This window comes from Lissotriton vulgaris, chromosome 9, assembly GCF_964263255.1.
Source record: "Lissotriton vulgaris chromosome 9, aLisVul1.2, whole genome shotgun sequence".
NCBI lineage: Eukaryota > Metazoa > Chordata > Amphibia > Caudata > Salamandridae > Lissotriton > Lissotriton vulgaris.
Genome location: NC_141697.1, coordinates 908,674,936 through 908,687,497, shown reverse-complemented (window position 1 = coordinate 908,687,497; position 12,562 = coordinate 908,674,936). Strand labels below are relative to the sequence as shown.

The window sequence follows — 12,562 nt, the reverse complement described above, 5'->3', positions numbered from 1 at the left end:
GTAAATCACATCCTTCATCTGTTACTCTCCTGGCAACCAAACAGATTTCAATCTCGGAAAGAACTATTGGACGAAACAGGCTATGCTACTTTGCCGGGTATCTTTTATATGGGTCTCCAATTTCCGGGCATTGAACTCATCGGGTAGAAAATGTTCTCTCGCAGGAGAGTCTTTTACTGTCAGTAGTAGATCAAAATGTCATACCAGGGTTATCGCTTACCCGGCTTTTCCAGACTTCCCTAAACTGTGTGTTGTGCAATACCTGAAGGCTTACGAGGAGACGTCGGAAGAATTTCATCCCCCTAGGAAACGTCAGCTTCTGATTGCCCTCAAGAAGTCCCACACAGCAGTCTCATCTCCTATTGCCTGCTGGGTGCGATGGGTCATGCAGGAGGCCTGCACAGATCTGAAGTGTTTTGGGGCGCACTCTGTCTGTGGGGCGATGGCCTCGAAGGCTTTTAATATGGATGCCCGTCTGGAGGACATCATGAATGCAGCAGACTGTTCCTCAGACTCCAGTTTTAAGAGATTTTACTTCAAGTCAGTCTTGGATATGGCTCATTTGGTGGTGAGCAAGCTTTATATAGCATAATCCACGCCTCCTGGCCTGACAATGAAAAATGTCCTAGCCATCATATAACTGAGTGTTTCAATTTTATAAAGGACTCTGAGGCGAGGATTATCCCACCCTGGGGACGTTATCCGATTTTCCCTCCCCGTGACCAGTATGTACCAGCAGCCTGTCTTCATTGAATGCATTCAAATTATAATGTACTGAGAGTTTGAGCCTACTGGTTTCCTCCTAATATATGTTTCATTGATGCAGTTGATGTACATAACTTGAAATTGATGTTTGCAAATAAACATTTAGGAAACAAATAAAAAGGTGGACCTATACTATACAATAACAATATGTCACTAGAAAGGTTAATATTATTCCAAAATATAGCAAAACCAAAGGGGATGATGGACGGAGTGTTGAACAATGCAAGCCCTCACCCACAGTCAACTGATCTGGGTTTAATCCATCATCAATCTTTAGCTCACTCCGCCACCCTAGTTCAGACATGGCCATATGCAAAACAGTCTGACAATGTGCCACATGGGTACAGTCCAGCCCGAACTGCCAAGCCATGTCTTCCCTGGACCGGAAACAAGCATCCTGGGACCGTTTTCTGGCTAATCAGCCGTCATCAGCCAGGCTAGCTTGAATCCAGCAGCAAAGCGAGCAAGGGACCCACGTCTGGGCATACCCTGCCAACTTAGGGCGAACTAAGCAAAACCAAAGGGGATGATGGACGGAGTGTTGAACAATGCAAGCACTCACCCCCAGTCAACTGATCTGGGTTTAATCCATCATCAATCTGAACTGGGGTGGCGTGGTGAGCAAAAGAACGATGGATTAAACCCAGATCTGTGACTTGGGGTAAATGGTTTGCCATTGTGCAACATTCCGTCCATCTTGTGTGTTTTGCTGTTCGCCCTGTGTGGGAAGGGTATGCCCAGACGTGGGTCCCGTGCTCACTACGCCACTGGAGTCAAGCTATCCTGGCTGATGACGGCCGATAGCCAGAAACCGGTCCTAGGATGCTTGATTCCGGTCCAGGGAAGACATGGCTTGGCAGTTCGGGCTGGACTGTTCCCATGAGGCACAGGGTCAAGACTGATTTGCATATGGCCATGTCTGAACTGGGGTGGCTTGGTGATCAAAATAACGATGGATTAATCCCAGATCTGTGACTGGGGTGAATGGTTTGCCATTGTGCAACATTCCGTGCATCATCTTGTGTGTTTTGCTATTCCAAAATATATTCTTTTATTGTACATAATCTAATATATATATTTTTTTATATTATTTATATCTTGTATAACATTGTTGCTTATAAATAGACAAACAATGAAGTGCATACGAAATATGACATGAAGACTGAAAACCAATGTTTAACAAATGACAAATTTGATACAGAATTTATACAACTGTAGGATTATGAATAACAAAATTAAGATAGACCATTTAAAAAGAAATGTAAACAAAGTATCCAAAAGAAACAAAAGTGGCTAACAATTTGAATCCACAGGTGCTATGGCGGTACGCCTTCTTCAGGTAGCCACGAGTCTTGTGTGAACGGTACAGATAAGGAAAAAGGATACAAAATTTCTTTTAAAATTGTCGTGCGACAATTGAATCTGGGCCTTAAATATTTTCACCGATGAACTGTCGTAACAATATGTAAATACTTCAGATTCATATCTTGAATAGATGCTTCTTTAAATGTAATGTTATGCCCCCTGAGTTCTCTAAAGGATATAGTAGAAATTGTTTCAACCTCATAAGCACATTCCAGTTCCAGTTACTTCCAAATCTTACTAAGTGATGAACAAAACTTATATCACAGTTTAGCCCTCTTCGAACACAGGATAGGTCGAGATGGTGCCCTCACAAACGGCGAATGTCTTGTTATCCGTTGTTAAGACGGTAAGTCATATTATTTCGTTCACTGTGCGGTCATGGAGACACGCCGCCCAGGATAGTGTAACGAGCCAGTAAACAATTAGAAGACGTTCACTTTTAAGCTTAGAGTCTCCTATTTAAATGGCCGAGCTGCCATTAAGTCCATGTCTGCGGTCTCTCGATATCTGCTATAACGGTGCCGAATGGTGTAAAAAAACTGAAATTGATGCTTTTGTACAGGCCTATGTTATTGCTGTGCACATGTTCAGCTGGTGTTGGTCTAGTCGCTAAATGGCTCTCTTTCCTCTAGGGATGGAGTCAAGTAAACAAGAGGCACAATTCTAGAGCATTGGACTGGTTTGTTGGACGAAAGAGGAAGGCGAGATATAGGAGAAGGAGTATGTTTAGAAGCAGACTGTTCCAGATTGGCTGTTGTTACATTATGTTGCCTATTGAATGGGCCGTTTGTTCCTCTACATTCCCAAGGGTTTAAGGGAATAATAGTTTGTTTGATGTGTTTTATAAGGCTGTTCTTCTTTAAAAATGAGGAAGTGATATCATAATCCCTGCCTCAGAGTCCTTAATGGAATTTGCACTTTCTGTTACAACAGCTAGGAAATGTTTAATGCTTCAGAGATTCAGGCAGCATCTAAAAGACATGTGAAAGGGGACTGATCCACAGTCCATAAAATACTGCTGCATACATTCCTTGTGCACATCAGTTGTGCCAGCAGGAACCCAGCAAAAGGGGAGATTCTATTAAACAAATGCTGTATCCTTGCTTTAATTCCTATTTGCATACTCAACTAATTCTTCACATGGCTATCACCTGCATGAGCTTTGTCTTCTTACCTTGAGAGCTACACTCCACGAACTTCAGTCCGACACCCTTGGCCCGAGCATATTTGTACAACAAGTTGACTGGTCCACTCTCCAACATGTCCCAATTATTCTCCAACACTTCCAGGCCTGATTTGGAGGTATCAGCATGTAACATTGAGTCTACAGCTGGCTCTGTTCAGGTTAGAGGCAAGAAACATAGAACCAGTTATATTACAAACACAGGACGTTTTTCTTCAATAACACTTTTGATGCCTTTAGTACAAGAGGGCTCCAATTAAGAGTTCTCTACAATGGGTTAGGTACGTATTGCACCCGGTAAACCGAAACCGTGATGAACATTTAATTCCTACATGTAGTAAATACCTCTTATGACGAGTGGTGAGCTGGTAAAACTACCATAACATGCAGAAGTCCATGCTTATCACACCCAATTCAACATGTATATGTATTTAATGGCCATGTTACTCTTGCAAAAATCATATTTGAGCTGCTGAAATTTACCAAGGCAATATTACAGGGTACGAGAATGACCACAAAATTCAAATCATGAATTATAGCAACTTTGCACAATTTAATGGTCCATTTGCTTTCATGGCTCAACATCTTGAATGCTGGGCTCTTCTGTACAATAACATATCTGCAAGAACACCTATGCAGGGACCGGAGGAGATTCCTGGAACATATTTAGTAAACAACCATTAAGTTACAGAGGTTAAAGATTTTTATTGTTTTTAAAATACGGACCACAAAAACTATTTCATCGTCAAATGTGAGACTACTATTTTTAGGTCTTTTTGATAGCACTACAGCTCAAAAGACCTATTACAAACAGTGGCCCTCTGGGTCAATTCTTTCCTCTATTCTCCATGTTTAACCAGCCTCTTTCAGCCATTGGCTTGAGGATTTGCTGATCACTTCTCAGCTCATCCCAGTGGAGTATTCATCTCTCAAATAATGCATTTGGCTGTCTTGATGTATCCTTCCGACTCTTCTTGAGTGCTTGGATATACTGCACAAGAGAGAGAAGTTACTTACCTTTGGTAACACCTTTTCTGGTAGAGACATGAACTATATGCAGATTCCTTACCTCTGAATTTCCCAGGCATCAGACTGGATCCATTAGATATTTCTTCAAGCAATACCCCTGCGTGCCGTTAAGTGGTGTCGGTTGGCTCCGTGTTACGTCGGCAGCGTCGTCTGTGCCGTTGTGGCATCTCCATCTCCTATATAGGCACCATCTCAGCGAACTGACGTCAGTTACATTTCACGACTTTCCACACCAGAAGCATGGAGCCATAAAATGCATGGACACTGGTGTTTCTGAACAACTAGGGTCCTGAAAGGGATCAGCCCTGACCCTAGACACCTGTCCGCAGTGAGGGGATAATGGGTAGGTCGGTAAGGAATCTGAGGCTAGATCATGTCTCTACAAGATGAGGCATTACCAAAGTTAAGTAACTTGTGAATCTGATAGAGCCATCTAGCCGCAGATTCCTTACCTCCGAATAGATATCCAAGCAATACCATCCCTGGAGGAGGGACTGCAGACAATTTTAGAACACGTAGTCCTGCAGGACAGAGCAGCCAAAAAGGCCACCCCTGCAGACTGGACCATCCAGGCAGTAGTACTTAGTAAACGTGTGCAGGGATGCCCACATTGCAGCCTGGCAAATATGGAGAACTGGATCCTCACATTGCAATGCCATGTAGCAGCCTTAGCTCTGGTGGATTGAGCCCTTAAGCCTTCAGGAGGCTGCTTTCCATCTACAGCGTAGCAAATTTTGATGCAGGACAATCCATCGAGAGATGGTCCTTCTGCACCGTACAACCTTTCTTCGTTCCCCATGAAGAGTTGGTCATCCACTCGGACCTCTTAAATGCGGTCAAGGTGGAACGACAATGCTCTTTTTGGGTCCAGACGGTGGAGTTGCTCTTCCTTAGAGGGGAACAGAGAAAATGCGCGAAGTGACAGATTGCAGCGCATGGAATGGTGTTACCACTTTCGGGAGGAAAGAGGCCCTTGTGCAAAGCACCAATTTATCTGAGCATATGGTCAGATAAGGAGGCTTGGATGACAAAGGCTGCAATTGGCTCACCCTCCTGACAGAAGTCATTGCCACTAAAAAGCCTGTTTTGATGGTAAGCAGCTGGAGGGGGCAGTTGTGCAGAGGTTCAAATGGAGCACACATCAGGAAGGTAAGAACCTCATTAAGGTCCCACTAAGGCATCATGAAAGGAGAAGGTGGGAACATATGTACAAAGCCTTTGAGGAATCTATTTACAATAGGAGATTTAAATAATGATGGTTGGTATGGCAGCCTCAGAAAGGCAGTCATGGTCAAGAGGTACCCTTTGAGAGTGCCCAGTACAGAGCAAGAGTCAACATGAAAAGCAGCATTTGGTAGAGGGAAGCAGAAAGAGCATCAATAGACCTTTCTGTACAAAATTCTAAAATTGGTTTCACCAGCAGGCGTACATGGTCTTGGTGGAGGTCCACCAGCCTGCCCAACATTTTGTTTGCAAACTTTGTGAAAAAGGTTGAATGCTATCAAGTGCCGCTGCTCAATCTCCATGCAAGAAGGTGTAGAGTTGACAGGTTCACTTGGAGGACCCTCCCCTGCGACAGAAGATCCTTCCAAAGGAGCAGCCTGATCTGAGGATCATTTTTCAATTGCAGAAACTCGTGATACCAGACTCTTTGTGCCCATTCCAGAGCCACAAGAATGACTTGGGCCCGGTCACTTCCGATTCTTGAGCACTCTGGACAGGAGTGGTATGGACGGAAAGGCGCATAGGAGGTCTGAGCTCCACAAGATGAAGTGTCTCCGTGCAAGAGCCTCCTTGGAAACTCCAGCCCATAAACTGCTGATGGTGCGCGTTCTCGGCAGAGCTGAACAGATCTTACCAAGGCTCTCCCCATTGTGGAAAAAGACCTTGCGCCACCTCCGGATGGAGACTCCATTTGTGATCAGCAAGGCATGGACAGCCACCCAGGCGTGAAGAGAACCTGCCAGGTGTTGAACCACCAGGAATATGTCCTGCTGTTCCAGCCATGTCCAGTGATACAGGGGCCTTGAAGCAAAGACTCTTGACAAAGGATCCACGACCCTACCGTGCCAGGTTTTGCAAATGCTACTTACCAGTGTGCATCTGTTCTTGGCATGTAGGGCTGCTGACATTCATATCTGTGCATAGATCGCCGCCTAGTGTTGGGTCCGGATGATTGCACATTGTTGTCCTGGAAGAGTCTTCGAAGTATCACGAGATAGGTGGCTCCTCCCCTGGACTACAGTGCGCATGGGCATCGCCTCCATCCCCAGATTGTTTTTAGCCATTGGCAGAGATGGAGTGAAGTATGTGAGTGATGACCATGCTATGAGCATATATATATATATATATATATATATATATATATGAATACTGCAGCTGCTACAGGCGCCGGGGAGGAGGGTGGGCGATATGAATGTCAGCAGCCCTACATGCCAAGAACAGATGCACACTGGTAAGTAGCATTTGCAGTTCGAGGCATGTGGGCTGCTGAATTCATATCTGTGCATAGAATACATAGCAGTCCCTCCATTAGCGGCGGCCGCCCGTGCCAGCTGCAGCAGTCTGAAAAAGTGTTTTGAGAACAGCCTGACCAACAGCTGCCTGCTGTTTGGAGTGCACGTCTACACAGTAATGTTTAGTGAAAGTATGCGTGGTAGACCATGTGGCTGCTCTACAAATATCTTCTAAGGGAATGTTACCTAAGAAAGCCATAGAGGCCCCCAACTTCCTGGTGGAGTGGGCTCTTGGTGGGATAGTGAGAGTGCGTTTAGCTTTAGCGTAACAGATTTGAATGCATTTCACGATCCACCTAGCGATCCCAGCTTTGGAGATAGCGTTTCCCTTGTGGTGTGAGGCAAAAGCAACGAAAAGCTGCTTGGTTTTGCGAAAATCTTTTGTCCTGTCCACGTAGTACATCAAGGCTCTTTTAACATCAAGGGTGTGGAGCATCCGCTCCGCCAGTGTCTCTGGGTTTTGGAAAAAAACTGGCAACTCAATTGTCTGGTTCATATGGAATTGAGATACAACCTTGGGTAAGAATTTAGGGTTAGTGCGGAGTACAACCCTGTTAGCATGTACTTGGAAGAAAGGTTCTTGGATGGTGAGCGCCTGCAACTCGCTAACCCTCCGTAGCGATGTAATTGCTACTAAGAAAGCCACCTTCCAAGTCAGAAACTGAAGCTCACAAGAGTGCAGTGGCTCGAAGGGAGGACCCATCAGTCTTGTAAGAACCACATTGAGGTTCCATTCTGGAGCTGGTGGGGTCCTTGGTGGAATGACTCTCTTGAGTCCTTCCAGAAAAGCCTTGATAGCAGGGACCTTAAAAAGTGACAGGTGTTGCCTATTCTGGAGGTATGCTGCCATAGCAGACAGGTGAATGCGGATGGAAGAGTACGCCAAATTGCATTGATACAGGTGGAACAGGTAACAAATTATGTTTTGAATGGAAGCATCTAGCGGGTCAATACCGTGGTTTACACAGTAAACGACAAACCTCTTCCATTTAGCCGCATAACAAGCTCTAGTAGTGGGCTTCCTTGCCTCCCGAATGATGTTCATGCAATCGGGAGGAAGATTGAGGTAGCCAAACTCTAGGACTTCAGGAGCCAGATCGCCAGGTTGAGCTGTTGCGGATCTGGGTGCCGAATGTCGCCATGGCTCTGCGTCAGAAGGCTGGGAGTGAGATGAAGCCTTTGATGCGGCACCACGGAGAGTTCCAGAAACGTGGTGTACCATGGTTGGCGAGCCCACGTTGGAGCAACCAGGATGAGAGTCATCGAGTGCTGCCTGAGTTTGCGTGCCACCAGCGGTATCAGAGGTGCTGGGGGAAAAGCGTACGCAAATCTGCCTGACCAGTTCATCCACATCGCATTGCCCTGCGATTGCGGGTGTGGGAACCTGGCGGCAAAGCTTTGCATTTTGCGTTCTCCTTTGTGGCGAACAGGTCTATCTCTGGATGACCCCACCTTTGGAAGTACGGTTGGAGTACTGATGGATGTATCTCCCACTCGTGCATTTGGTGGCTGTGCCTGCTGAGCAGGTCCGCCATCTGATTGTCCTTGCCCGGGAGATGCTCTGCCATGAGGAAGATGTTCCTCTGAATGGCCCACTTCCACATGCTCTGAGCCAGATGAGACAGCTGCGGAGAGTGGGTGCCCCCCTGCTTCTGAATGTAGTACATGGCCGTCATGTTGTCCGTCCGGATCAACACGACCTTGTTGCACAGATGTACTTTGAATGCCTTCAAGGCCATGAAGATTGCCATCAGTTCCAAAACGTTGATGTGCATCTTCCTTTGCTGTAGTGTCCAGAGTCCCTGCACTGTGTAGTGGAGTACATGCGCTCCCCATCCCTGGAGAGAAACGTCCGTTGTCAGGATAATCTGTGGCACAGGCTCCTGGAACGGTCGGCCCCTGCAAAGGTTTTGTGGATTCCACCAATGCAGAGAGTTGTACGCCCGACCGCTCACCAACACTAGGTCTGTCAGTTGCCCATGAGCCTGAGTCCACTGACGTGCCAGGCACTCCTGAAGCGGACGCATATGTAGTCTCGCGTGCGGGACGATGGAGATGCAGGAGGCCATCATGCCTATCAACTGCATGAACACCTTCGCTGGAAGCGAGTGCTGAGGTCTGAATCGTTGGATCAGCGTCTGGATACTGGCGATTCTCACTGAATTTGGCTGTGCCGTGGCTGCCAGAGTGTCTATTGTCGCGCCCAGGTACTGCCGTATATGGGCGGGTTGGAGATGGGATTTTGGATAGTTCAGCGAGAACCCCAGATCGTGCAGGAGGTGAATTGTGCGGGACACATGGTCCGCGCACTGCTGTTCTGTCTTTGCTTGAATGAGCCAGTCGTCGAGATAGGGATAGACGTGGACGTTCTGGCGTTGCAGATGCGCCGCCACAGTCGCCAGGCACTTTGTAAAGACTCTTGGCGCTGTGGTGACCCCGAACGGCAGAACCCTGAACTGGTAGTGCTGGTCTTGCATCGTGAATCTGAGATACTTCCTGTGGGAAGGATGCAGGGGGATATGAAAGTATGCATCTTTTAGATCCAACGTAGCCAGGAAGTCCCCCTGTTGAAGCAGAGGGAGTACCTGCTGCAACGTGAGCATATGGAAGTGCTCCGAGAGAATATACCAGTTGAGGGGCCTGAGGTCCAGGATGGGCCCGAGGGATCCGTCCTTCTTGGGGATTAGAAAGTACAGAGAGTAAACTCCTGTTCCCCTTTCTTGTAATGGAACGAGCTCTATTGCCCCTTTTTGCAGCATGACTTGAACTTCCTGCTGCAACAAGTGCAAGTGCTCGCCGGACATAGGACGGTTTCTTGGAGGAATGTTTGGTGGAGTGGAAGTAAGTTCCAGACAGTAACCGTACTGGATAAGAGATTTGACCCACCTGTCCGTGGTGATGGATTTCCGCGCGGGCAGGAACTGCTGGAGTCTACCCCCGACCGGTGTTGTGTGGTCGGGGGGCAGTGACAAGACGTCACTGTTTGTTGGCGGTGGTGGACCTGGAGCTGTTGTTTCCACGTCCCCTGCCCTTGATGTTGTTGCCTCTGTAGCCACCTCTACCCTTGTTGGTGTATGAGGTTTGGGTATTGCTCTTATAATACTGTGTGGATTGTGATGCCTGACCCCTTGAGGTGCCTCTGGTACTGGAGCGGCGAAAGGAACCACCCCGAAACTGCTGAGACTGGAGGGCCCCCATAGACTTAGCAGTGTCTGTGTCTTTCTTCATTTTTTCAAGCGTCGCATCCACCTCGGGGCCAAACAAGTGGTCAGGATTAACTGTTTGGTTCAGGATGGTTGTCTGTATATCCGGTTTAAAACCGGATATCCTAAGCCATGCATGTCTTCTTAGCAACACACTAGTGTTGATCGCCCTGGAGGCTGTATCAGCCACATCCAACGCACATTTGATGGAAGCGTTTGTGATGAGCTTTCCCTCCTGAATTAACATTTCCCCTGCCTCCTTGTACTGGTCAGGCAAGTGCTGCAGCAGTGTTTCTAGGGTGTCGTAATGAGCCCTATCGTAGCGTGCAAGTAGGGCCTGCGTGTTTGAGATGCGCCAAATATTAGCTGCCTGTGCAGCAATCCGTTTCCCTGAGGCCTCAAATATTTTTGACTCTTTGTCTGGGGGAGGAGCGTCACCAGTGGTCTGTGAATTTGCCCTCTTGCGAGCGTTGGATACAACCAAAGAGTCCAGTGGCAAGTGTCCCTTGATGTATGTTGGATCCGAGGGCGCTGCCTTATATTTCTTGTCAATGCGTGGATTGACAACACGTGCCCGAGTGGGCTCTTTGAAGACCTCCGGCGCGTGCTTTAGCACTCCCTTGAGCATTGGCAATGTCTTGACTGACTTTTCAGCCACTGAGAAAGTGTCAAACAAAAAATCCACATCCACAGGATCTGAATGTAGCTCGACATCATGGTTAGCTGCAGCTCTCTCGATCAAAGCGTTGAAGGCTGCAGAGTCCTCCGTCGGTGAGGTTTTTGCCGCAAAGAGCTGCGGTTCCTGACCCGACTGCGGGTCCTCTGGGTCGCCTCCGGCAGACCAAGGTTCATGTTCCTCCTCCGGATCCGAGTACGCCGGATAGTTGTACTCGACCTCCTCTTCGTCACCATCCCCCGCGTTGGAACGCGTTGGTGAACGTTCTAGGCCTTGTGGAGATGCCGGCGCTATAGGGGCCGAAGCATCCACAGAGTCCTTCTTGTTTTTGAGAGGAATCCGAAAATGTTCCAACACCGGCTCCGTGCTGATTTTCCTTTTGAGGAGGGACAGTTTCCCGGTATGGGCGTCGATGATGACCTCTCGACGCTCTTCTTCTGCAAGTGGCTGGAGCCGAGGCTTCGACACCACCAATGACGCTTTGGGCGTCGACACCTCCTTCGAGGGCACGCCTGCCCCATGCCTCGGAGCGAAAGCCTTTGGCGTCGACTTCGGCGGCAGGGTAAAGCGGATAGGCGTTTGCGCCTTTGTCGGCTTCGGTGTGGGCTTCGACACCACATCCTCTGGTTCGGGAACCACAGCGTCTTTCCGAATCCTTTGCAGGGATTCCGCGACCTTCTTCGTTAAGGCTGGAGAGGGCTTGACCGGCTCGAGCGACTTCCCCGGTTCGGGAGTGGGGTCGGCGAGAGGCACCGTCTTCGGAGCCGACACATCACCATCCTTGGCCCCGACGGTCGGAGCCGGCGTAGCCAGAGCTCTGGAATCGCCTTGACGCTTCTTCGAAGCTTTCTTCGGGTCATCGACCTCGACCATTTTCGGCGCCGACGCGGCCGCGTCGGTCGACTTCGCCTTTGGCGTCGACCCCGAGGTCCCCGGGTCGGCCATCTTGGCACGGCTCTTCAAGTCGGCCATTTTGAATTTTTTAGACAGACGCCTCCAGAGCCTTCTGTCCCACCAGTGCAGCTTTCACTTTCGGTTTTGAAACCGGAAGTGTGGATCCCGATGGCTTCACTTTCGTTTTCGTCAACGGGAGTGGCGCATCAGAAATGTCCGTGGCCAGGCCCGGAGGCGGGGCTGCTGGACGAGTAATGAGGTCTTGGGTAAGGCCCGAAGGCGATCCCTCGACCTGGGCCGCATGAAGGGGGTTGACCCCTGAGTCAGTTTGGGGATGCTCTTCCTCCGAGCTATCCTCCACGGTGGCAATGGCCCCATCGTCGTCCCCTACCTCGTCGCCGGCTTCGTCAAACTCCTCGTCTCCCGCGTCGTAGGCATCCCCCTCGGACGCGGGGCTAGAGTCCGAAACCTGTAGGACATCGTCGTCTTCAACAAATTCTTCGAAGATGTTGTCCGGCGGGGGCGCCGGGGGCGCCGATAACTGGGCCTGGAGTCTAGCGGCCCGACGAATCTTGAGGGTCTTCTTACACCGGAACTTCGAGCAGGCCATACACCTGGCCTCATCAGGGTCCGGTGACAAACATTTGTTGCACACAGGGTGCACATCGAGGTGTGAATACTTGGAGGTGCACACCGGGCACCTTTTGAACGGAGTTCGTTCCATGTCTGGAGCGTCGAGTAGGCCCGTCCGCGCCGAGAGCACGCGGATGGGTAGCAAGAGTTCGGAGCTGAGAACAGACAAAACCCGAACGAAAACGATACCGACGCCAAGCCTAAAGACCTTTTGGTCTCAAGTTAGAAAAGGTAATCAACTATCGATTCCGACAGAGGGAACCGAAACACATCCGAACCCAATGGCGGAAAAAAACAA

The 12,562-nt window shown here is 48.8% G+C and overlaps 1 protein-coding gene across 1 annotated transcript in view; it reads right to left on the bottom strand.

Annotated features, from left to right (window-relative positions):
- The window catches only part of LOC147692491 (adenosine deaminase domain-containing protein 2-like), a 539,931-nt gene that overhangs the window by 483,111 nt on the left and 44,258 nt on the right, over positions 1 to 12,562 (bottom strand). The window contains exon 2 of the mRNA XM_086936797.1: positions 3,305 to 3,466. Coding sequence (XP_086792923.1) covers positions 3,305 to 3,466 — 162 coding nt within the window. The remainder of the gene's footprint in view (positions 1 to 3,304; positions 3,467 to 12,562) is intronic.